Consider the following 27,146-nt stretch of genomic DNA (forward strand, 5'->3'; position numbering starts at 1 on the left):
GTAGTTTGGACTTGGTGTGTCTCTGAATTGTCCTGCAATAATGTTTTCCTTTTGGGCCTTTTTTTTTTATAATTGTGACTATGTTTTATATTTATGTGATCCATGTGCAATGTTTAAAAAACAGTGGTTGTCATGTTAGATTCTGGAGTAGTGGAAAGTGGTTTGGAAACCACTTACATGTGTAATGTCATTATTAGATAATGTAATATATTTATACAAAATACCACTATTTCTTTGATACTTTTTAGTTTGTATTTGTACCGTGACACCACACTGCAGTGTAATTTTTAAAATATTTATACATTTTGGTTTGGCTCATATAGTGGTAATGTGTGTTTGGAGTCCCACATCACAGAGCAATTTATATATTGCATCTGTAATATTTTTCCTTTCAATACAAAATGAAGATATGTGTGTTTTTGGTTGGTAATGTTTTTTTTTTTTTTTACTTGTGGCCTATGTCAGTGTCCTGTACATGTTTTCCTGTGTTGATTTTTCCATAGTGCATATGTCTATTGGACAATGTTTATTGTTTTATGTATTGTTTTTTTTTATTCCGGTCCTTATGTTTTTTTTTTAAATAAAGCAAGCATTTCTTAAAGAATAAATGTTTGTAAGCATAATGGGTGGATGTATCAACAATAGCATGAATACATGTTTTTTATTTTATTTTTTACAGTGTTTGAAAAAAGCAGTACTACTCGTCCTCCAGTAACTCCCATCACATCTGATGATGATGACGCTGCGGAAGCAGGCTAAGTGTCCATTGTAGTATAGGGTATGTTTGTAAAGGAATGGCCATAACAAAATTGCACTTTCATTAATAGGTCCATCAAAAGAAGTATGGAGCAGCAGAAGTGGGACTTCTGTAAGACATCACCACAAAAAACCTATGGTCGAAAAGAAAGCAAGGTCGTATGTCCCGACCCAACCACAGCAGGCTACACCGCCACGAAGATTATCGTCCGTATGTTCTGTCCCCCCACTCCAAATTTTGGACACACCTCCAAGACGTCATCCACACTCCCCTCATCTTGATTGTGAGTATCAAACTGAAATAAATGTTAAAAATTTCAGAACGTAATCCAAATTTTTCTTAACCGCATTAAGTCAAAACACATCAAAAACTTAGATACTTACCGCAGTAAGTAAAACCTGAAATGGAATCCAAGCTAAATGGCCTTGTCCACATCCAGTAAAGATATGTATGTCCACTTGAGCCATACAGTATGACATTGTGTGTAAGATGCTGCAACAAAAAAGCATTTTTTTTTTTTTAGAAAAAAGTAAGTTTGTTTCTCCAAATTTCACATGTGTGTTTGAGGTAACATTGCAAAATACATATAAAAACATTACTATGTTTGTTTGATCAAAGCTATAAGGTAACACATTATGGATTCCAATGTGTTTTTATGGTGGAGTATGTGTGAGCTACAATAAAACTAAAGTGTTTGCTTTCACAATTAAGTAACCAGACACATTTGCCACAAACAGGCATATGTATGTATTTAAGTTATGAGTGATGATGTTGCTAGGCAAAATATTTGAAAGCAACAGTGAATGACATGTGTTCCATGTGTAGTGATTTGTTTACATTTCTCAAACATATGGATAGCTAACAGAGATTTGTTTAACATTTCAGCTTCTAGTCCTGGGAACAGCATCCCTCCGCAACAACAGCAATACAGTGACATGGAGGAGACAAACATCTTAAAAATACAGCCATTAAGGCAAGGAATGAGCCCCCCAGCACCTGTGAGTACACCACCACAGCAAATCACACCACCACCACAACACAGCCCAACAACACCAGTAACACAAGGCCCTGATAAGGTGTTTTGGACCATTTGGGATAGACAGCAGGCCACTAATGAAGATTGCCTGCGTAGGCAGACACAAATGTTTGCAAGCCTACCATGTCACCTCAGAAGAATATCAAGAAATCTGAGTAGACAAAATGAACAAACAACCAGAATTGGCAATACCATGGAACTCATGCGTACAGACATTACACAGGTCATGGGCAACTTACAGCGCATAATGGAAGAACAGCACAGACTAATGGAAGAACAGCACAGACAACAGCAAAGTTATATGAACATTTTTCAAAACAATCAAAAGATTAATGAAAGTTTATTCCGAATTGTAGACAATCAAAATGCTGCTATACGTGAACTCAATGCCACCCTCACTAACCTGAATGAAACACTCAGATGCACGCACCAATAGCAAACAAGCAGCAGTTATGGTACAACTACTCCAAATATCACGCCAGTCTCATCACCACCAAGACACTCCACCAGAGCACGACAACATGACAGTGCTAAAGGCAAAGGGCAGGACAAGAAGCCACCAAAAAAAAACGTGAAAAAAGTACAAGTTAGACATTTGTGATAAGTAACTCAAAATAGTTAGTAAGTGTATGTTTGGCAAAAAATATATAACACTTAGCTCCTTGACAATTTATACAACATCATTAATTATAAGTGGTACAAACAACAACATAAAATGTGTATGCACATTTATTCTTTATGATTTTTTTTTGTATTGGAGGAGGGAAATGTTGATGGAGCCGCACATACATGTTAGCAGGAAGTAAACAGACCACTTGATTTTTTTCTAACCATTACTCTTTCTAGATTCCAATCATTCTCATATCCTGCAGACACAGTAATTGGCAGCCAGGCAGAATGTCTTTAGCAGGAAGTAAACAGACCACTTGATTTTTTTCTAATCATTACTCTTTCTAGATTCCAATCATTCTCATATCCTGCAGACAATCCAAATTACAATGTTATTGATAACTATTTTACCTTTCTTCTCTATACAACATAACAAGAAGAACGCAATTGAGTTGCGTAAAAAGCTTTTAATATGTTGGCATTGAATTTTTAAAAAAACATTGACAAAATGAATGTCAGTATTGTTGGGACATGTTTGTGTGTGTTAAAAATTAGTAAGAATGTTATTACACATGATGCAGAAACCAACAAATAAGAACTTATAAACAAAAAACAAAGAATGTGTATAATAATGTATATATGTGGCAAACTGTGTATTTACTTACACATCAGCAAGTTTACTGCAGCAAACATTAGGAAATAAATTATTTCTGATTACAGTAAGTTTGTGTCCCTTAAATATGATGGAGCATCACACATAGGGATACATGTATTCCTCAAGGCTAACATATTATATGTTGAGGAGTGTTTTTTGGGAACACGGGTTCTCAAACTCGGCCCTCAGGACCCCACACAGTGCATGTTTTGCAGGTCTACTCACAGAATCACAAGTGACATAATTAGCTTCACCTATGAACCTTTTAACATATGTCTGTGAGTAATTCATACACCTGTGCTTCTACTGGGTTACGTGAAAAACATGCACTGTGTGTGGTCCTGAGGGCCGAGTTTGTGAACCTGTGCATTAGGACGTTACACACAATGATAAAGTAAAATACTAAATGGATAATGTGTGCTTGTAATAAATTAGCACTGCAAGTTTACGATCACTTATCCAGACTTAATGCATGCCACTCATAATCTGTTGTTTTGAGTTTTAAAATACACACAATACACATGCAACATTTGTTTTGCATAAAGCAAGGGTATGTTTGTATGTGTCAAGGAGACAGACACATTCTGAGTAATGGTTTTGCCAATAAAAATGGCAAAACATCTACTTATGATTACACAACAAATGAAATAAGCAAACCAAACTTACCTTAGAAATAGCGAGTGATGAGCTCTTGCCTAACCTGCCTCCCTACATCTGTACTCCAAGTATCACCAGATGTCTTTAATTCCTCTGCTTGCTGGCTGCTTTCTTCCTCCTCCTCAACATGTGGCAGATGTTATTGCAAACACATGTTATGAAGAAAGCAGCAGCAGAACACAATTTGAGTCACCATGGAGGGACTATACAACAAAAGGCCACCAGACTTATCCAGACACCGAAACCTAGATTTCAGCACACCAAAACATCTTTCTATCACATTCCGCGTGGACTTATGTGCATGATTGTAATTGTGTTCAGCAGGGTATTCAGGTCGGGACAATGGAGTTAGAAGCCAAGAGAAACAGCCATATCCTCCATCACCTAAAAGACAGATATAGTAACGTGATTCATGTTAAGATACAGCAACACATAAGTAACACACTGTGGGGCAGACATATTAACCAGTACAAGGCATAAGGAAGTGATAAACCAGTGATATGTGCAAGGTAATAAAGGCAGCAGACAATCTGATCCTAAATGTTTATTTACATATTGGAGCTGATTGGCTGGTGCCTTTATCACCTTGCACATATCACTGGTTTCTCACTTCCTTATGCCTTCTACAGGTTAATACATCTGCCCCTGTATTTGGACAAAGTATACGCTGGCCTACACATATCAAATTACATACCCAGCAGCAATCCATCTGGCATTTGTCCGTCCTCAAACTTATCAAAGAGGGATGACTGACTGAGGATGAAGGAGTCATGGCAGCCCCCAGGGTAACAAGCAACAACACTCATTATTTTGAGATTTGCATCACAAACCACCTGCACATTTGTGGAGTGTTCGAAATGGTGATTAGTATATATGTGCTGCCTGCCCCTAGGTGGTCTCAGCTGAATGTATGTGCAATCTATGGCTCCAAGCACAGTGGACATGCCAGCCAGCTCATAGAAATCTACCCTGACGGCATGCCACTGAGACTCCTGGGTAGAGAAGCAGATTGAGGCCTCGATGTGGGGCTGCAAAACAGCCAACACCTGTGTGTATATTTTAAAGAACAATAAACATGAGATTTTAGGACAGAACTGGCCACCTAGAAATTAAAACAAACAAAAATAAGAAGAGGTAGTTCGGTATACGTCACCTGTGTGGCTGAAATGTGGGATGTTTTTACAACTGAACTCAATAAGTACACTCAATTGTTCATCCCCTAGGTAAACAAAAACAGGAGTAGTAAATTCAAACCAATGTGGCTTAATAAGAAGGTTAAGGAGCATTTAAGTCTGACGGGAAGGTTGAATCATTCCAGTTCTACAGGGAATGTAACAAAAAATGCAAAAAAGAAATCAGAGCAGCCAAAATAGAAAATTAAAAACAAATTGAAAAGGAAAGTAAAACAAACCCCCAAAAGTACTTTAAGTATATAAACGGTAAAAGGTTAAAAAAGGAAAATATTGGACCACTAAAGGGTGAGTTGGCTGTCTTGATTAATGATGATAGGAAAAGCAGAGTTATTGAATAAATTATTTTCATCAGTATTCACGAGAGAGGACCAGTTGACGGGAGTAGTGCACATCAGCAATAAAAATGACCCATTGCTAAGTACACAGTTAACCAAGGATGTAGTATGGGAGAGACTAAGTAAAATTAAGATAAATAAATCTCCTGGGTCGGATGGACTACACCCCAGGGTTCTTATGGAACTTAACTCAGCTATCAAGGCCCCTATATTTGATTTTTAGTGAGTCAGTTACATCAGGAATGATACCAAAAGACTGGCGTACAGCAGAGGTAGTCCCAATATTTAAAAAGAGAATTGAAACTCATCCTGGCAACAATAGACCAGTAAGTTTGACATCTATAGTTGGAAAAATACTGGAAGATATATTAAGGGATAGTATACTAGAGTACTCTTAGATACCTCCAAGGTTATTAATAGGAACCAACATGGTTTTGTGAAGGACTGGTCATGTCAAACTAAATTAATAAGCTTATACGAGAAAGTGAGCAAAAATATTGATCAGGGAAAAAGCAGTGAATGTGGTCCTTCTGGACCTTGATAAGGCCTTTTCAAATTGAGAGAGCTTGGGGTAGGAAACACTATTTGTACTTGGGTAAGTAATTGGCTGTACAACAGGGAACAGCGAGTGGTGATTAATGGGAAGTTCTCTGAATGGGCCTCAGTGCATAGTGGAATACCGCAGGGTTCAGTACTTGGGCCATTGCTGTTTAACATATTCCTTAATGACCTAGGAGTGGGCCTAGAAAGCACAATGTCAATTTTCGCAGATGATACTAAACTTTGTTGAGTAATTAATTCAGACAAGGATGCTGAGTCTCTACGGAATGACTTATCCAGACTGGAGGTCTGGACAGACAAATGGAGAATGAGGTTCAATATAGAAAAATTTAAAGTTATGCACTTTGGGATTAAGAATAATCGGGCAGAATATAAACTAAATTTAGAAAATGTAGGGATAACGGTGGTTGAAAAGGATTTGGTGTGCTTATCGATAATAGACTCAGTAGCAGTAGGCAATGACAAAATGCAGCAACAAAAGCAAATAAGGTGTTAACTTACATAAAACGGGGAATAGAGAGAAGGGATGCTTAAATCATTGGTACGGGCGCACCTGGAATATTGTGTACAGTTCTGGGCGCCGCACTATAAAAAATGTATCTTTGAAATAGAAAGCGTTCAGAGGTGAGCCACCAAACTGGTTATGAGGTTAGAGGTTCTGAATTATGAGGAAAGACTCACAAGGTTAGATATGTTTACACTGGAAAAAAGGCGGCTGAGAGGGGACATTATTAATATTTATAAATACATTAAGGAACAAAATAAGGACTTATCAGATGATCTGTTTATAAAATAAAAAATGCTACACAGGACACGAGGACATACATTAAGGGACAAAACAAGGACTTATCAGATGATCTGTTAATAATTAAAAAAAATGCTACACAGGACATGAGGACACCCCCTGAGGTTAGAAGAAAAAAAAAATCATACACAATGGAGGAAAGGATTCTTTACAGTAAGAGCAGTAAGGATTTGGAATTCTCTACCAGAGGAGGTAGTAATGGTGGACTCACTAAACAAGTTTGAAAATGGATTAAAAAAATTCCTAACTGTTAGAAATATCCAAGGTTACAGCATCTAAATGACAGGTTGAACTCAATGGACATTTGTCTTTTTTCAACCTCACCAACTATGTAACTATGTAAGGAACAGATCGGATTTAGGCCCTCATTCCGAGTTGATAGCTAGCTTCCGTTGTTCACTGCATAGCGATCATTTCAAAAAATGGCAAAACTACGCATGCGTATGAGCCACAATGCGCATACGAGCGGCGTACTGGTACAAATAGCATCGTTGTTTTACACTGCTTCTAGCAACGATTCCATTCGCACAGCCGATCGCAAGGATATTGACAGCAAGTGGGAGTTGATGGGTATCAACTGACCGTTTTCTGGGAGTGTTTGGAAAAACACAGGCGTGTCCATGCATTTGCAGGGCGTTTCTCTGACATCAATTCCGGGACCTTCGTTGCAGCAATCATCGCACAGAATGAGTAACTACAGGGCTGGTCTTGTATTGCACAAAATGTTTTTGTACCGCTCGGCTGCACAGGCGTTCGCACTCTTGCAAAGTGAAAATACACTCCCCCGTGGGCAGCAACTATGCATCTGCACGGGTGCTAAAAGTAGCTAGCGAGCGATCAACTCGGAATGAGGGCCTTAGGGCCTAATTCAGGGGGTAATTCAGAGTTGATCGCTAAGCTGCGTTTTCTCACAGCCTGCAATCAGATCTGAACTGCGCATGCGTATGCACCGCAATGCACAGGCACGTCATACAACTGCACCAGGCATCGGTGCATAGCGGCGGGATGATGTTGAAAATGCGATCGCATAGGCGATCGCAAGGAGATTGACAGGAAGAGGACGTTTGTGGGTGGCAACTGACTGTTTTCAGGGAGTGTCTGGAAAAAAGCAGGCATGTCCATGCGTTTGCAGGGCGGGTGTCTGGCGTTAATTTAGGTCCAGGACAGGCTGAAGAAATCGCAGCGGGTGAGTAAGTCCTGGGCTGAGCAGAAACTGCACAGAATCAGTTTGTGCAGCTCTGCTACACATGCGAACGCACACTAGCACATCGAAAAATACACTCCCCATGTAGGCAGCAACTATCTGATCGCAGCAGTGCAAAAAACGCTGCCTTGCGATCAGGTCTGAATTACCCCCTCAGATCTGATCGCAGCAGCAAATTTGTTAGCTAATGGGCAAAACCATGTGCACTGCAGAGGGGGGGAGGGGGAGGGGGGGGAAGATATAACATGTGCAGAGAGAGTTAGATTTGGGTGGGGTGTGTTCAGACTGAAATCTATATTGCAGTGTAAAAATAAAGCAGTCAGTATTTACCTTGCACAGAAACAATATAACCCACCCAAACCTAACTCTCTCTGCACTTGTTGTATCTTCCCCACCTGCAGTGCACATGGCTTTTCCCATTAGCTAACAAATTTGCTGCTGCGATCAGGTCTGAATAACCCCCTTAGTGGTCTTATTTATGAAACAGTGGAAACCTCTTTCCTTACTTTTGGCACAGTGGAAGGGGTATGAGTATCATTTTAATATTATCTGACCATTTCCCATCTACTTTAAATACATGGACAATGCTATTTGCACTACAACTAGGTACTATGGGGGTAATTCTTTTAATCTTGCGACCAGGTAATCGCTGCCAACAGGGGGAGGGAAAAATCGCTGTGCAGGGGTGCGATCGGCTGTGCACCCATTAGACCAGCAAAACGCGTTGAGCCTTCCTGCAGAACTACAAGTACCAGAATCCTTATCCACACCCTGGCGATATTTGGACCTAACAATCTCCACTGGATTTAACTTCTACACAAGCTCTTCACAGACTCGGACTTGCCCCCATTTGCCATCTGGTCTCCATTTGCACAGGAGACCTAGGGGATACCATCCGGAAATACGTCTGGTAAAATTACTTTCCATCCAATGAACTTGTGCAACATTGTGGATTTTTAGTCCTTGCCAGAGATAGTGGACATTTATTTGGAGGGGTACTTGTGGCATTTTAAAATACCTATTGTGCTTATGCAATTGTTTTACACAATTAAGGAGTAGACTATCTCCTTTAAGAAAGTTTATTAAAAATAATCATTTTATTAAATTTACTACTGATTCAGTTGTTTGTTATATTTCTGACTCTCAGCCGGCGCCAGTACTTACTTTTTCTTCTCTATATATAACCAAGGGAACTGACCTTCCCTGTACAGGCTGCCGTTGACAGCGCACTCTATCTATATTGTTTTTCTATTGGGCACCCCTGATGAAGTCTAGTTCCTAGATGAAATGCGTTGGGTTACTGTATTTCTTGTTGATGTTATCTCCGAATATTTAATGAGGAAGAATAAGGATACAACAGAAAGGATGCCTTCTTTCCTCCATATCCCATTGATGGATTTCTGTAGGAGAAACTACATCATAACGTACATGTAATAATGATGGATACACTTCATGTTTTTGTATAATTGTTTTAATAAATTTTTATGAAAAGAACAGTCCATTATGTGTTTTAAAAACCTGTATAAATATTAATTGCAAATCCTGTTAAGCAATAGTCTTTGTATAAGGGTATTTGTAAACCCCTGGGGTGCCATTTTTCCTCTATTTCTATACTCTATTTTCTTTGCTCAGTTCCTCCTAACAAGGAACTCAGAGGAACCAGGTAGCCCATCCTAGAGATAGCTATACCTAATTGCCTATTTTGAAACCAATTAGCGCAGGAGGAGATTGTTTGTGCAGTGTAACTATTTTTGTTAGGTACTCTCCGTTGCGGCGGGGCATTATGCCTCTATTTAACGATCGTAAAAGTAGAAGTCAAAAATGTAGAACCATTTTCTTGGAGGATGTGCAAGACATGGAACAAACCGAAGAGGATAATGAACAGTATTATCATTTACTCAATAGAATGGAGAAATTAGCTTCCAGAGAGCTAAAAAGCTGGTACGATCTCATCACACTTAAAAAATACCTGGAAGTAGGCCGAATCCCTAGAGGCCTAAGGCTCAATAAGACACCAGTAATGGAAACACTGATTGAGGACTTTAATGATAAGTGGAATAGGATTTTGGATGAAAGTGCCACTTAACTGGTGGAGCTTATCGTAACAGAGAGGAAGAAAGAACTAGAAGGATTAGAGGTCGAACTGGGTAAACTAGAGTCTGTACTCATTAAATTTAATGAAGATTTCAAAAAGGACATGGCAGATCTGAAGTATAAATTAGACTCTCTAGAGAACGAGATCATTCTGCGCAAACAAAAAAAGTTTGCTCGATATAAAACTGATTATACTAATGGGAAAATACATGACTGGGGAAGTGGCCCCAATAAGCAAGACTCCAATGAATATCAAATACAAAAAGGAAGGAGGAGAGCCCAGGAGGAGTATGAGGATGAAGTTTTCCAACAGAGATGCAATGTTGCCCCTAGGCAACGCCCTAAACAAAGGAACTACTATGGAAGGAGAAGGAGTTCCAATCTATCACCTTGACAAAGATATGGAAGAAAATCTTCTTACCGTACACAATTATCCCCCATTAAATTTCATGAGAGACACTCATATTACAATAGATATGACCTTTTAAGGCCAGTCTCCCCTAAAAGGAGGGCTTTTTTAGGGACAAGAATGAACACAGGTCTACCGTATCATTAAGAAAGGGAAAATCTCCATACCCGCCTAGACTCTCCATAAGGAATGAAAAGACATCTCAACCTAGGAGAAGAGGCACAAGGGGGGGAAGAAAAGTCACCAACCACAAAAAAAGAGCAATCAACTTCCTACAGGAACCCTTAAATCAGGCATCATTAATCTTTCCAAAAAGGAACTATCAAGCGCACAGGCAGCAGTATTAAATAAGGGTTTGAAGTTCGCCCCAAATCAGCACGTGGATAAATTCAATCTTTTTGTGGAACTCAATAAGTACATTCGCACTCTCACTCTAAAAAGACACTTCTTGAAGAATCCAGTACAAAAATTGACCCACGAGCCCAAAACTAAACCCTTAGTTGCACCCCCCTCTAGATACTATCCAGAGGAATCTAGGGGTAGCCATATTGATTTCTTCTTTGACTCAGTCAAAGAAGATTTCAAGAAATTGAAACTTCAAAATGCTAAATTTTGTGATAACCTCACAGCTCAAGAAAGACTAGCGGTTAAACAACTTAAGAAGGATGACACCATAGTTATTAAAATGGCTGATAAGGGAGGAGCTGTAGTCATTCAAGAAAGAAGCGCATATGTTGAAGAGGCATTGAAACAAATCACAGATACATCCACTTATGAGCTATTAAAGGGGGACCCATCAGAGAAGTTCATAGAAGAATTGTACATCCTGCTGAATGAGGCTAAGAATAAAGAGGTAATAGTTAAAGAGGAATTTGAATATATATACAACAAAAAACCTAAGATTCCTATCTTTTACCACTTACCAAAAGTGCATAAGTGTTTAACCCCACCCCCAGGTAGACCTATAGTGGCAGGTGTGGATTCCTTAACCTCCAACCTGTCTCACTTCTTGGATATCAAACTACAACCATACGTGCAAAGACAACAATCGTATTTGAAGGATTCTACCAGTCTCCTTATGAACTTGAGAGAACTACAGTGGCTCCCATCGTATAGATGGGTAACAATCGACGTGCAAGCCCTTTATACCTCCATCCCACATTCCAAGGGATTGAAAGCAGTTGAGAGAATCCTAATAGACGATGACAGCGACTCTAACGATGAGAGGGAATTCTTAATAGAAGGTATCTGGTTTGTTTTACATCGAAATTACTTTGAGTTTGAAGGACAGTATTACCTTCAGAAACAGAAGACCGCGATGGGGACCAAGTTTGCCCCATCGTATGCTAACATCTATATGGACCAGTGGGAACAGGAGTACATATATACCAAGGAGAAGTTTAAACATTCTAATATTAAGTTCTATAAAAGATACATCGACGATTTGATCCTAATTTGGGACGGTCAACTAGAGACACTCGTCAGTTTTATCTCCTGTATCCAAGATAACCCCTATAATCTGAGGTTCACATACAAGCAACATCCTTCAACGATAGATTATCTTGATATCCTCCTTAACATTGAGGCAGATGGATTATTGAATACGAAAACACATTTTAAAGAAACCGATGCCAAACAGTTTCATACCACGTAACAGAGTCCATCTCACTAGATGGAAGACAACAGTACCTTTTTTTACAGTTCACTAGAATGCGAAAAAATTGTAACAACATGGTCAGCTACTGGGAACAATCCTCTGCATTAGTAGAACAGTTCGCTGATAGGGGATATGAAGATTCCGAGCTACGTAGGGATCAAATTCGGGCATCCGAGATAGATAGAGACAGATTTTTCACAACCAAAAGAAAAACTAAGGACTAAATAATGAGAGACCCTTCATCACACAATACAATCAAGAAAATGGGAAAATCAGACACATTTTGAATAAACACTGGCATCTGCTACATAAGGATCCTATACTTGAACCACATCTATCAGAAAGACCTAATATGGTATTCAGGAAGTCTAATAACCTTAAGATATTCTGGCACCCAGTAAACTACATCCCTGCCAACCAATCAGTGATAATACTGCTAAACACCCTTTAATGTCATGAACAGGGCTATTTCCCTGCAATAGATGTATATGCTGTCGACATATTGATAAGAAAGCCTTTTGCTGGAAAGACGAAAGAATGAGAACTCATATGTTGAAGTCAATTGTTACTTGTAACACAAATTATGTCATTTACAAAATCTGCTGTACCTGTAAGCTTTCGTATATCGGTAAGACTAAGAGAAGTCTAAAAATAAGAATTCAAGAACACCTGCGGAATATCAAAAATAAAGTCAGGAACCACAGCCTCCCAAGACATTTCCAAGAATACCACAACTCAGATATTCAGGAGTTGACGTTTACAGTCCTAGATCATATTCAGGAAAGTAAAAGGGGTGGGGATAGAGATATACGCTTGGCCCAAAGAGAATCATATTGGATTTACACATTGAATACGTTTATTCCGCATGGGCTCAATGAGAATATAGACATGACCTGCTTTTTATAGAAAGTGAAATCCATATCCTTCTTTTTTCTCTTTCTTTCCTCCCTGAGATTTCTTTAGACCTGTTCTTATTCAGCTTGTTAATAGCCAATAGGCATCTAGTTTACCACTCTGAGCCCTGGTTAGGTATCTGTAGAACTAGTAATATTATCGACCAGTTGGAGGTCCTTATGATTACCATCACATTAATTATTCATTTACAATTGTTAGGTGTTAATGTGTCAAATGGTGTGTATACTGTAAAAAATTTTTTGTAAAAATAGAGCCTTGTCTATTATGTCATTATAAGACTAACAAATATCAATACTTCAATTGATTCCTTAGATATATTGCTAATTTACCACTTATTGTCACGTGTAGAGAATTCATATTACTGCTATTCCACAAAGTTCCTTCTGTATATTGTGAGATCTAATAAGACTAACAGTACAATTATATTTTATGAGTTAAATACTCATAGTTCCTGATGAATCTATCTAAACAGCACATTTATGGATGTATGATGTACTTATAAATCACTGTTGCTGATAGATACAATCTGTGGGTGTCTCACAGAATGAAACTCCTATTGAGGAACTGAGGACGTAAGGGTCACCATGGAGACGGAACGCAAGCCGTCCCGTCCCAACGTCTTCCGTGACGCGGTCAGTCTCCCTGACTTCCCGGTCTGACTACCAACCCACGGCACCGGATGACGGGGATTTTAGCTCCAGCGTCGGCGCAACTGAGTGCAGCGCGTTTGGAGTTGCTATGGGCAACCAAAGTCGCCTTGCTGGGGAGGCCTGTCCTGACGGACACCAATTAGAATAAGTGTGGAAAGTTTATGTCCCGCCTCCACTCCCATTCACTTCTCTATAGGCTCCGTTAGCTGTCAATCAGAACCACATTTAATTCACATAGATACTAGCCACAACAGGGCATTATGGAAAAGCCAATTAATTAAACTATATGTGGCTTAATTTTAGGTTTATGGTAATTTTCACTAGTTGTAAAATATTTATATACTAACATTGCTATTGGGGATTTATAAAGATCCCCCTTTTTTACTTCATAATACTAGTTATTCACAGTGATTTAAACACTAATTAGTATCACTGAAGGAAGTGAGGTCATCAAAGTTCCTCCTATATAAACATGCACTTAGCCTCCATGCCTCATTGCATGATTACTGGCTCACTGCTGATCACTATTTGGAAGGTAAGGAAAACTTGTCTTTATGACATTCTACACCAGGCTCTATTTAGCTTAAGTTGATGCTGGATTTCTTTTTACACAAATATGTATTCATACTTTGCTAAATTGCTGATATATACAGGTTGAGTCTCCCTTATCCAAAATGCTTGGGACCGGAAGTATTTTGGATATCGGATTTTTCCGTATTTTGGAATAATTGCATACCATAATGAGATATCATGGCTATAGGACCCAAGTCTAAGCACAGAATGCATTTATGTTACATATACACCTTATACACACAGCCTGAAGGTCATTTTAGCCATTATTTTTAATAACTTTGTGCATTAAACAAAGTGTGTCTACATTCACACAATTCATTTATGTTTAATATACACCTTATATACACAGCCTGAAGGTCTTATAATACAATATTTTTAATAAATTTGTGTATTAAACAAAGTTTGTGTACACTGAGGCATCAGAAAACAAAGGTTTCACTATCTCACTCTTACTCAAAAAATTCCGTATTTCGGAATATTCCGTATTTCGGAATATGTGGATATGGGATACTCAACCTGTACTTTTATTTTTAAGCCTTCATGCTGGGCTGTGCAATTTTATACTCCTAGCACAGCTTCCTTTCATTGCCCACCTGTTGGTAATTAAGTAGTGGATTCTTTAAATAGTTTTTGCTGTCTGTTTCCATATATCCCTGGGTCAATTGGTTTTAATTAGTGTGATTATACACATGTGTTCTCAGATTGGGACTTAGTTAACATAGGTCCTAGCTGCTGTTATACAATTAAATCCTCTAGGTATCATATCCATAGGATACCATAAGGACTCTGTATAGATTTCTGCATTTTTCACCTGTATTGTGACTTCTGAGGTATGTTATGATTAATGTATTTTGTGCTTGTGGAGTCTTAATGTTAATAGATTAATTACAATAGAAAATAGAGTCTTCATTGATAAGGTGCAGATTCACCAGCATATGTGCTTCATATAGAAGTAATTAATTTTATACTTCTAGTCTAAAAAGACAGAAAAATTAGACTAGAGGCAATATACGCCCATTTTTATTTTAAATTAAGGTCAAGGTTTATGACATATGGAAAGATTAATAGTAACCTCCTAGAACATATCTTTATGGTCAGACAAGTCCTCACATTTCAGATGTGAAGGCGTTCATATACCAGTGATTCTTCTAATGAGTGGTATCTGTGTTTAGGCCCTCCCTCTATGTATACCTTTCACCATGATAAGGTGAGACACTAACGAATGATAATTAACTCATTAGGTCCTCCATGTGTGCATGAAGTTGCTGATTCCTCTTTTTTCATACGAATGCTTCCTTTTTGAGCTCTTCGTAATCTGAGTTACCAGATTCACGAGGTATGTGGTACATTATTCAACCTGTACTGTTTAATTGAATCTAGATAATAGATCCCTTTAAGAACTTGTTATATTCCCAATTAGGCTGAATTTATGCCCTTATTTCACGCCTCATTGATGTTTTGAAGCCCACGTATGAACCTATTCGGCCAATGATCTAGGCCTATCACTCTCTAGGATAGACATTATTATCTAAGGTATGTCTAACATAAAATCTTTTTCGGTGGACCATATTTATGAATAACATCTTAAAGTCTCTACTTATTATGTGAGATTATCAACTGCTCATTCCATGTTTTCAATTTTTTCCTTGTCTTGCCCATCTTTGTTTTTTCGGACTTTTCTTTCGGATTGTTTGTACATTTTCTTATGTATTTTTATGTATTTTCATGTATTTATATATTTTATTGAATTGTTGTTCTATAATTTCTAGACGCACCCCTGATGAAGTCTAGTTCCTAGACGAAACGCGCTGGTTTACTGTATTTCTTGTTGATGTTATCTCCGAATATTTAATGAGGAAGAATAAGGATACAACAGAAAGGTTGCCTTCTTTCCTCCATATCCCATTGATGGATTTCTGTAGGAGAAACTACATCATAATGTACATGTAATAATGATGGATATACTTCATGTTTTTGTATAATTGTTTTAATAAATTATTATGAAAAGAACAGTCCGTTATGTGTTTTAAAAACCTGTATAAATATTGATTGCAAATCCTGTTAAGCAATAGTCTTTGTATAAGGGTATTTGTAAACCCCTGGGGCGCCATTTTTCCTCTATTTCTATACTCTATTTTCTTTGCTCAGTACCTCCTAACAAGGAACTCAGAGGAACCAGGCAGCCCATCCTAGAGATAGCTATACCTAATTGCCTATTTTGAAACCAATTAGCGCAGGAGGAGAGTGTTTGTGGAGTATATATATATATATATATATATATATATTAGTGGTGAGCAGGTTCGGTTCCTCGGAATCCGAACCCCCCCGAACTTCACCCATTTTACACGGTTCCGAAGCAGACTCGGATCGTCCCGCCTTGCTCGGTTTACCCGAGCACGCCTGAACGTCATCATCCCGCTGTCGGATTCTCGGGAGATTTGTATTCTATATAAGGAGCCGCGCGTCGCCCGCCATTTTCACTCGTGCATTGGAGATGATAGGGAGAGGACGTGCAGCGTTCTCTCAGTTTCTGTGTTCAGTGTGCTGCAAATATCTGTGCTCAGTGTGCTGCAAATATCTGTGCTCAGTGTGCTTGCAAATATCTGTGCTCAGTGTGCTGAAAATATCTACGTTCTCTGCCTGAAAAATGCTCCATATCTGTGCTGCATTGTAGTATATAGTAGGAGGACAGTGCAGAATTTTGCTGACCAGTGACCACCAGTATTATATAGCAGTACGGTACAGTAGTCCACTGCTCTACCTACCTCTGCGTCATCAAGTATACTATCCATCCATACCTGTGGTGCATTATAGTTGTGCTCAGTATATATAGTAGGAGGCAGTGGTGCAAGTAGAAAAAATGTCTTACGGGTACTGTGTGCGCGCGCCTAAGGCGCGCGCGCAAAAAAATGGGTGTAGCCAAATGCCACATGGGGCGTGGTCAATGAAAATGGGGGCGTGATACACATATGGGGGGAGGGGCAGATACACGTATGACCCCAATAGTGCCAGATACACATTGCCCCACAGTGCCAGATATACATTGCCCCACAGTGCCAGATACACATTGCCTCACTGTGCCAGATACAGAAATGCCCCCAGAGTGCCAGATACACAAATGTCCCCAGAGTGCCAGATACACATTGCCTCACAGTGCCAGATACACATTGCCTCACAGTGCCAGATACACAAATGCCCCCAGAGTGCCAGATATGCATTGCCTCACAGTGTCAGATACACATTGCCCCACAGTGCCAGATACACAAATGCCCCCACTGTGTCAAATATACATTGCCCCCCAGTGCCAGATACAGAAATGCCCCCACAGTGCCAGATATGCCCCCAGTGCCAGATACACAAGTATGCCCCCAGTGCCAGATATGCCCACAGTGCCAGATATGCCCCCAGTGCCAGATACAGAAATGCCCCCAGTGCCAGATACACAAGTATGCCCCCATTGCCAGATATGCCCTCAGTGTCAGATATGCCCCAGTGCCAGATACACGTCTCCACAGTGCCAGATATGGCCACAGTGCCAGATACACATGTCCCCCCCGTGCCAGATATGCCCCCCGTGCCAGATATGCACCCAGTGCCAGATATGCTCCCAGTGCCAGGTATACATGCACCCCCAGTGCCAGATATGCTCCCAGTGCCAGGTACACAAGTCCCCCCCAGTGCCAGATATGCTCCCAGTGCCAGGTATACATGCCCCCCCAGTGCCAGATATGCTCCCAGTGCCAGGTATACATGCCCCCCCAGTGCCAGATATCCCCCAGTGCCAGGTATACAAGTACCCCAGTGCCAGATATGCTCCCAGTGCCAGGTATTCATGCCCCCCCAGTGCCAGATATCCCCCAGTGCCAGGTATACATGCCCCCCCAGTGCCAGATATGCCCCCAGTGCCAGATATCCCCAGTGCCAGGTATAACATGCCCCCCCAGTGCCAGATATCCCCCAGTGTCAGGTATACATGCCCCCCCCTCCCCTCCCCTGCTCACCGCTGCCGTCGCCGTCCTGTCTGTGTGAGGGAAGGAGAGCGCAGCCTGCACCCTCTCCTTCCTCTCAGTCTCCGGCGGGTGTCTCAGTTTATTTCAGCGCCGATCCGTGAGCCAATCAGAGCTCGCGGGTGCGAGCTCTGATTGGCTCACGGATCGGCGCTGAATTAAACTGAGACACCCGCCGGAGACTGAGGGGAAGGAGAGGCACAGGCTGGAGTGCGCTCTCCTTCCCTCACATCAGCGGCGGTGCGGCGGGGACGGCAGGGAGCAGCAGAGGGAGGGAAGAGGAGTGGCGGCACGTCGGTGTGGGTACGGCGTACCCACGGCTAAATTCTTACGAGTACGCCGTACACACCCGTACCCACACACTTGCACCACTGGTAGGAGGACAATGCAGAATTTTGCTGACCACCAGTAAATAATATATAGCAGTACGGTACAGTAGTCCACTGCTCTACCTACCTCTGTGTCGTCAAGTGTACTATCCATCCATACCTGTGGTGCATTTTAGTTGTGTGCAGTATATATAGTAGGAGGACAGTGCAGAATTTTGCTGACCACCAGTATATAATATATAGCAGTACGGTACAGTAGTCCACTGCTCTACCTACCTCTGTGTCATCAAGTATAATATCCATCCATACCTGTGGTGCATTTTAGTAGTGCACAGTATATATAGTAGGAGGACAGTGCAGAATTTTGCTGACCACCAGTATATAATATATAGCATTACGGTACAGTAGTTCACTGCTCTACCTACCTCTGTGTCGTCAAGTATACTATCCATCCATACCTGTGGTGCATTTTAGTTGTGCGCAGTATATATAGTAGGAGGACAGTGCAGAATTTTGCTGACCACCAGTATATAATATATAGCAGTACGGTACAGTAGGCCATTGCTATTGATATATTACTGGCATATAATTCCACACATTAAAAAATGGAGAACAAAAATGTGGAGGGTAAAATAGGGAAAGATCAAGATCCACTTCCACCTCGTGCTGAAGCTGCTGCCACGAGTCATGGCCGAGACGATGAAATGCCATCAACGTCATCTGCCAAGGCCGATGCCCAATGTCATAGTAGAGAGCATGTAAAATCCAAAAAACAAAAGTTCAGTAAAATGACCCAAAAATAAAAATTAAAAGCGTCTGATGAGAAGCGTAAACTTGCCATTTACGACACGGAGCGGCAAGGAACGGCTGAGGCCCCGGCCTATGTTCATGGCTAGTGGTTCAGATTCACATGAGGATGGAAGCACTCATCCTCTCGCTAGAAAAATGAAAAGACTTAAGCTGGCAAAAGCACAGCAAAGAACTGTGCGTTCTTCTAAATCACAAATCACCAAGGAGAGTCCAATTGTGTCGGTTGCGATGCCTGACCTTCCCAACACTGGATGGGAAGAGGTGGCGCCTTCCACCATTTGCACGCCCCCTGCAAGTGCTGGAAGGAGCACCCGCAGTCCAGTTCCTGATAGTCAAATTGAAGATGTAACTGTTGAAGTACACCAGGATGAGGATATGGGTGTTGCTAGCGCTGAGGAGGAAATTGACAATGAGGATTCTGATGGTGAGGTGATTTGTTTAAGTCAGGCACCCGGGGAGACACCTGTTGTCTGTGGGACGAATATGGCCATTGACATGCCTGGTCAAATTACAAAAAAAATCACCTCGTCGGTGTGGAATTATTTTAACAGAAATGCGGACAACATTTGTCAAGCCGTGTGTTGCCTTTGTCAAGCTGTAATAAGTAGGGATAAGGACTTTAACCACCTAGGAACATCCTCCCTTATACGTCACCTGTAGCGCATTCATCAGAAGTCATTGACAAGTTCAAAAACTTTTGGTGACAGCAGAAGCAGTCCACTGACAACTAAATCCCTTCCTCTTGTAACCAAGCTCCTACAAACCACACCACCAACTCCCTCAGTGTCAATTTCCTCCTTAGACAGGAAAGCCAATAGTCCTGCAGGCAATGTCACTGTCAAGTCTGACGAGTCCTCTCCTGCCTGGGATTCCTCTGATGCATCCTTGTGTGTAACGCCTACTGCTGCTGGCACTGCTGTTGTTGCTGCTGGGAGTCGATCGTCATCCCAGAGGGGAAGTCGGAAGACCACTTGTACTACTTCTAGTAAGCAATTGACTGTTCAACAGTCCTTTGCGAGGAAGATGAAATATCACAGCAGTCATCCTGCTGCAAAGCAGATAACTCAGGCCTTGGCAGCCTGGGTGGTGTTAAACGTGTGTCCGGTATCCACCGTTAATTCACAGGGAATTAGAGAATTTATTGAGTTAGTGTGTCCCCGGTACCAAATACCATCTAGGTTCCACTTCTCTAGGCAGGCGATACCGAGAATGTACACAGACCTCAGAAAAAGAGTCACCAGTGTCCTAAAAAATGCAGTTGTACCCAATGTCCACTTAACCACGGACATGTGGACAAGTGGAGCAGGTCAGACTCAGGGCTATATGACTGTGACAGCCCACTGGGTAGATGTATTGCCTCAAGCAGCAAGAACAGCAGTGGCAGCACCAGTAGCAGCATCTCGCAAACGCCAACTCGTTCCTAGGCAGGCTACGCTTTGTATCACCGGTTTCCATAAGAGGCACACAGCTGACAACCTCTTACGGAAACTGAGGAACATCATCGCAGAATGGCTTACCCCAATTGGACTCTCCTGGGGATTTGTGACATCGGACAACGCCACCAATATTGGGCGTGCATTACATGTGGGCAAATTCCAGCACGTCCCATGTTCTGCACATACATTGAATTTGGTGGTGCAGATTTTTTTTTAAAATGACAGGGGCGTGCAAGAGATGCTGTCGGTGGCCCGAAGAATTGTGGGCCACTTTCGGCATTCAGCCACCGTGTGCCGAAGACTGGAGCACCAGCAACACTCCTGAACCTGCCCTGCCATCATCTGAAGCAAGAGGTGGTAACGAGGTGGAATTCAACCCTCTATATGCTTCAGAGGATAAAGGAGCAGCAAAAGGCCATTCAAGCCTGTACAGCTACCTATGATATAGGCAAAGGAGGGGGAATGCACCTGACTCAAGCGCAGTGGAGAATGATTTCAACATTGTGCAATGTTCTGCAACCCTTTGAACTTGCCACACGTGAAGTCAGTTCAGACACTGCCAGCCTGAGTCAGGTCATTCCCCTCATCAGGCTTTTGCAGAAGAATCTGGAGAGATTGAATGAGAAGCTAAAACAGAGCGATTCCGCTAGGCATGTGGGACTTGTGGATGGAGCCTTTCATTCGCTTAACCAGGATTCACGGGTGGTCAATCTGTTGAAATCAGAGCACTACATTTTGGCCACCGTGCTCGATCGTAGATATAAAACCTATGTTGTATCTCTCTTTCCGGCAGACACAAGTCTGCAGAGGTTCAAAGACCTGCTGGTGAGAAAATTGTCAAGTCAAGTGGAACGTGACCCGTCAACAGCTCCTCCTTCACATTCTTCCGCAACTGTGGCTGCGAGGAAAAGGCTAAGAATTCCGAGCCCACCCGCTGGCGGTGATGCAGGTCAGTCTGGAGCGAGTGCTGACATCTGGTCCGGACTGAAGGACCTGCCAACGATTACTGACATGTCGTCTACTGTCACTGCATATGATTCTGTCACCATTGAAAGAATGGTGGAGGACCGCATCCAAGTAGGCACGTCAGACAGTCCGTACGTATACTGGAAGAAAAAAGAGGCAATTTGGAGGCCCTTGCAGAAACTGGCTTTATTTTACCTAAATTGCCCCCCCTCCAGTGTGTACTCCGAAAGAGTGTTTAGTGCAGCCGCTCACCTTGTCAGCAATCGGCGTACGAGGTTACTTCCAGAAAATTTGGAGAAGATGATGTTCATCAAAATGAATTATATTCAATTCCTCCGTGGAGACATTCACCAGCAATTGCCTCCAGAAAGTACACAGGGACCTGAGATGGTGGATTCCAGTGGGGACCTATTAATAATCTGTGAGGAGGGGGATGTACACAGTGAAAGGGGTGAGGAATTGGACGATGAGGAGGAGGTGGACATCTTGCCTCTGTAGAGACAGTTTGTGCAAGGAGAGATTGATTGCTTCTTTTTTGGTGGGGGCCTAAACCAACCAGTCATTTCAGTCACAGTCGTGTGGCAGACCCTGTCGCTGAAATGATGGGTTTGTTAAAGTGTGCATGTCCTGTTTATACAGCATAAGGGTGGGTGGGAGGGCCCAAGGACAATTCTATCTTGCACCTCTTTTTTTTTAATTTAACTTTGCATCATGTGCTGTTTGGGGATTATTTTTTGAAGTGCCATCCTGTCTGACACTGCAGTGCCACTCCTAGATGGGTCAGGTGTTTGTGTCGGCCACTTGGGTCGCTTAACTTAGCCACACAGCGACCTTGGTGCACCTCTTTTTTTCTTTGCATCATGTGCTGTTTGGGGACTATTTTTTAAATCTGCCATCCTGTCTGACACTGCAGTGCCACTCCTAGATGGGCCAGGTGTTTGTGTCGGCCACTTGGGTCGCTTAGCTTAGTCATCCAGCGACCTCGGTGCAAATTTTAGGACTAAAAATAATATTGTGAGGTGTGAGGTGTTCAGAATAGACTGGAAATGAGTGGAAATTATGGTTATTGAGGTTAATAATACTATGGTATCAAAATGACCCCCAAATTCTATGATTTAAGCGGTTTTTGAGGTTTTTTTTGTAAAGTCAAATCAAAACACACCCGAATCAGACAAAAAAATTTCAGGGAGGTTTTGCCAAAACGCGTCCGAATCCAAAACACGGCCGCGGAACCAAATCCAAAACACAAAACACAAAACCCGAAAAATTTCCGGTGCACATCACTAGTTAGCAACAATTATTATTATAAAATAATAAATATTTCAAAATTCTCAATAGGGTTAATACTATGATCTTGTGACAGGTTAATAGAGTTTTCAGATGCAGCTAAAGGAATGATATGAATAATCCCTGAATCAAATTGATAATTTAATCAGTGATTGGTACGGTATATACTTATGTCATCAGATGAATACAATACTGTTTGTGGGGTATATGCATCAATGCTTGGAGAGAGATACAGAGGTCCATGTACTAATACTTTGTGAAAGGTAAAGTGGACAGAGATAACGTATCAGCTGGTACTTTATATAACTACCATGTTATATATAGGCTGTGTTTTAAAAATGATAGTGAGGCGCTAGTTGGCTGGTACTTTATCTCTCTCTCCAAATCTTAGTGCCTAGACCTCACAGTACCAACAATCAGCTCCTGTCATTTCCCAAACACAACCTGTAAAGTGGCAGGAGCTGATTGGCTGGTACTGTACTTTATCTCCATCCACCTTATCTTTCTCCAAGGATTAGTACACAGACCTCTGCATCTCTCTACTCTTTATCCCTCTACAATTTATCTTTCGCTAAGTGTTGATGCATATGCCACCATATCACATACTGGTTAAAACAAGGCATATTTTTCCTTTAACAATTATCAAGAACTTATTGTTATAAAGCTTGCCAATTCTTTTTCTTTCATGTATGAGCAGTTGCGAAATGGACAAATTTATAAGTTATGGAAACTGTTTCCAGTTTTTCGACCATGCACGTTGCATACACAGCGCTGGAAATGGCCAGGAACATTGGCCAAAACTAACTGTGTTACAGGACCCAGAGTTCATTTATTGTGGATTTCATATCAATATGTACTTATGTTTATGTCATTGCATTGTTATTGGAAATGTGCGGGGGGCACTTTTCGTGTTTTGTGTTTTGGTTTTGGATCTGGATTGTTTGGGCCCCCACAAAAAAAGAAGCAATTAATCTCTCCTTGCACAAACTGGCTCTACAGTGGCAAGATGTCGTCCTCATCCTCAGATCCCCCCTCACTTCAGTGTTTACATCCTCATCCTCACAGAGAAATAATATTCAAACAAACAAACCACATGATTTAGGTGTCAGTGGACTGCTTACACTATTACCCAAAGTTTCTGAACTTGACAATGACTTATGATGAATGCGCTGCAGGTGATGTATAAGGGAGGTGGTTAATGTCCTTACCCCTACTTATTATGCATTGACAAAGGCAACAGATGGCTTGACACCTGTTGTTCGGATTTGTGGAGGAATAATTCCACACCTAAGAGGTGACTTTTTTGGTATTTTGCCCAGGCATGACAATGGGCTTTTTCATCCCATGGCCAACAACTGTCTCCACTGGTGCCTTATTCAAACAAACCACATCACCATCAGAATCCTCATCATCAACTTCCTCTGCAGCGCCAGCTACACCCATATCTTTTTTATCCTGGTGTACTTCCACAGTTACATCCTCAATCTCAATATCAGCAACTTGACTGGCTGTGCTCCTCCCAGCAACCAGTGTTGTGAAGGTCAGGCCTAGACATCCAACCGCAGACAATGCCAGCACCCCTGTATTTTCACAACACCCCTGTAATTTTACAGTATGCAAGACAGTGTACATTGATTTTCACTGCGCCCTAGAATTATTACAGCATACAAGACAGGGCCAGTGTACATTGATTTTCACTACACCCTAGAATTATTACAGCATACAAGACAGGGCCAGTGTACATTGATTTTAACTGCACCCTATAATTAATACAGATTACAAGACAGGGCCAGTGTACATTGATTTTCACTGCACCCTAGAATTATTACAGCATACAAGATAGGGCCAGTGTACATTGATTTTCACTATACCTCAGAATTTGTATAGCATAAAGGGCAAGTGTATTGTTATTTGAACAGCAACACCTCTATATTTTACAGCATACAGCAGTGTGCTTTTAATTTTTAACAACTGCACCCCTGAATTTTAATAACATACAGGGCCAGTGTTATGTTATTTAAACAGCAGCACCCCTGTATTTTACAGCATACCTCAGTGTGCTTTTAATTTTTATCTGCACCCCTGCATTTTTACAACATACAGTACCATCAGCACCCCAATATTTTTCAGCATATAGGAGCAGTGTGCTTTTAATTATTAACAACTGCACCTCTGATTTTTTTTACAACAAATAGGGCCAGCAGCACCCCTATATTTTAAAGCATACAGGAGCAGTGTGCTTTTAATTTTTAACAACTGCACCCTTGATCTTTTACAACATACAGGGCCAGCAGCACCCTTATATTTTACAGCAAACATGAGGAGCACAGTGCCCCTGTACCCTGTACAACACAGTGACAGCCAGGACAGCAACACCCATGTACAGCTGCAGCACATTAAACACCAGTGACAGCCAGGATAGCACCCCTAACACAGCACAGGTACACCACAGTGACAGGAGCAGCACCCCTACAGAGCACACACTAACCCCACCCGACGCCACCACCCACAGAGAGACAGCGTTCTCTCTCCCTCACTATCCAAATCCAGAGTGAAAATGTTGGCGACACGCGGATGTTTATATGGAATCCAAAACCCGCGAGAATCCGACAGCGGGATGATGAAGTTTTGCCTCGTTCTGGTCTCCGAGTCTGGCGGGAAATCCCAAACTGGACTTGAATCCGGGCTCGGGATGTGATGTTCGTGAGGATTCGATTCTCAGGGAACCGAACATTCCCATCTCTATTGGAAATGTACTTTTAGTTCTGCATTCTATTTCATGTGCGTGCTTCAGAAAGTCTGCACCTTTTGCTTGTCTATTAAACATTTTGACAGTAGTTTTGTATTTGAAGACCCTTGTTTCTAATCCTGGCTATGAGGTGGAGGGAACATTCTGACTTCTCTGTGATCAAAAAGAATACATGAATTTAAGGCCCAGATTTATCAAGCCATGGAAAGTGATAAATTGCATGGTGATAAAGTACCAACCAATCAGCTCCTGTCATTTTTCAAACACAGCCTATAACATGGCAGTTAGGAGCTGGTTGGTTGGTAATTTATCACTCCCCAAGGCTTGATAAATCTGGGCTTAAATATTATATTTATGCCCCATGCATACCAATTTAGGGCTAGTCTATCTAATTACCTATTGGCTCAGTTGATCTGCTTGAGTAACATACAAGTCCTTACTGTTAGGCGCCGCGGTCCGTGGCGTCGCTCGGCCCATCTCCAAGCGACGACCGCAGCCGCTGCACCCTCCTCCTTGCCCGCCTGGCGCCTAGCAACTAGGGACGCCGTGCGTGCTGAGCCGCCGGTTCCAGGGCAACGCTAGGACGCCGGGCGCGCCGAGCCGCTGGGACCATAGCAACGGGGACGCCACAGGCGGACCGCGTTCCCCGTTGCAGGGATTGATTAATTAAAGTGTTCACACATGTTCTCTGGTCATGCAGCAAGGCAGCTGCACGACATTTATTGTAATTAGGCTCTGTGCTTTTATTGGAGGGTTCCCTGTTAAATGCCTCCTCAGTGCCTCACACAGACGCCGGTGATAGCTTCCTGCATGCTGCTCGTGTTTGGTGAACGTCTGTTCCTGATCTGCTGTGTCCGGTCTCTCCAGTTCTCTGAGTCCCTGAATCTTGGAGTTTGTCATCTGGTCCCAAGGAGTTCTCCTGGCCCTCATTTACCTGTGGCAGTCGATTTAAGTTCCCACTTGGTTTCGTGAGTGGCGGCCCTGCCGCGTGTTACGGCCTAGGCCGCTTTAGTATTATTTTCTTGCATTGGAGCATTTGCGGAGGTTTCCGCTTCCATAGTCCTCTCCGGTACTCGGCGGTGCCGTGTAGGAGAGTGGACAAGTGGATTATGTTGGTTGTTCTTTTCCCTGGCGGTAAGCCGCGCATACTTTTAGTTTCAGGTTAGCCAGTAGCCCCTGGCCTTGTTGTTTAGCTAGAGGGCCCCTTGTTATTACCCTGCCTCGGTTCACTCTTTGTCTCTCCTTAAGACCTGAGGGGGCATCGGAGTTGGGCAGACGTAATCCGCCCTTCAAACGCGGCTGCCATGGGCCCAAGAAACCGTAGACTCGCAAGAGTGAACTGACAGCACGGGTAAGACAACGGAGGTAGGGCGCCAGGGGCTATTCACATTCCATTTCCCCTTTCCAGCATTACATCCTGGTACTCAGGTCTCACAGTATAAGATCTCCCCT

At 41.9% G+C, this 27,146-nt stretch overlaps 1 protein-coding gene and 1 long non-coding RNA gene across 2 annotated transcripts in view; one reads left to right on the forward strand and one right to left on the reverse strand.

Moving 5' to 3' along the window:
• LOC134949251 (cytochrome P450 2F2-like) overlaps positions 1 to 16,120 on the forward strand; it is a 188,492-nt gene extending 172,372 nt beyond the window's left edge. The window contains exon 10 of the mRNA XM_063937732.1: positions 15,880 to 16,120. Within this exon, the coding sequence (XP_063793802.1) occupies positions 15,880 to 15,908 (29 nt within the window). The 3' untranslated portion in view covers positions 15,909 to 16,120. The remainder of the gene's footprint in view (positions 1 to 15,879) is intronic.
• Positions 1,147 to 27,146, reverse strand: part of LOC134949252 (uncharacterized) — a 79,205-nt gene continuing 53,205 nt past the window's right edge. The window contains exons 2-3 of the long non-coding RNA XR_010183128.1: positions 3,724 to 4,098; positions 1,147 to 1,249 (exon numbers count right to left, since the gene is read on the reverse strand). This is a non-coding gene — a long non-coding RNA (uncharacterized LOC134949252). The remainder of the gene's footprint in view (positions 1,250 to 3,723; positions 4,099 to 27,146) is intronic.

Source organism: Pseudophryne corroboree, chromosome 8 (genome assembly GCF_028390025.1).
Source record: "Pseudophryne corroboree isolate aPseCor3 chromosome 8, aPseCor3.hap2, whole genome shotgun sequence".
NCBI classification, from domain to species: Eukaryota; Metazoa; Chordata; class Amphibia; order Anura; family Myobatrachidae; genus Pseudophryne; species Pseudophryne corroboree.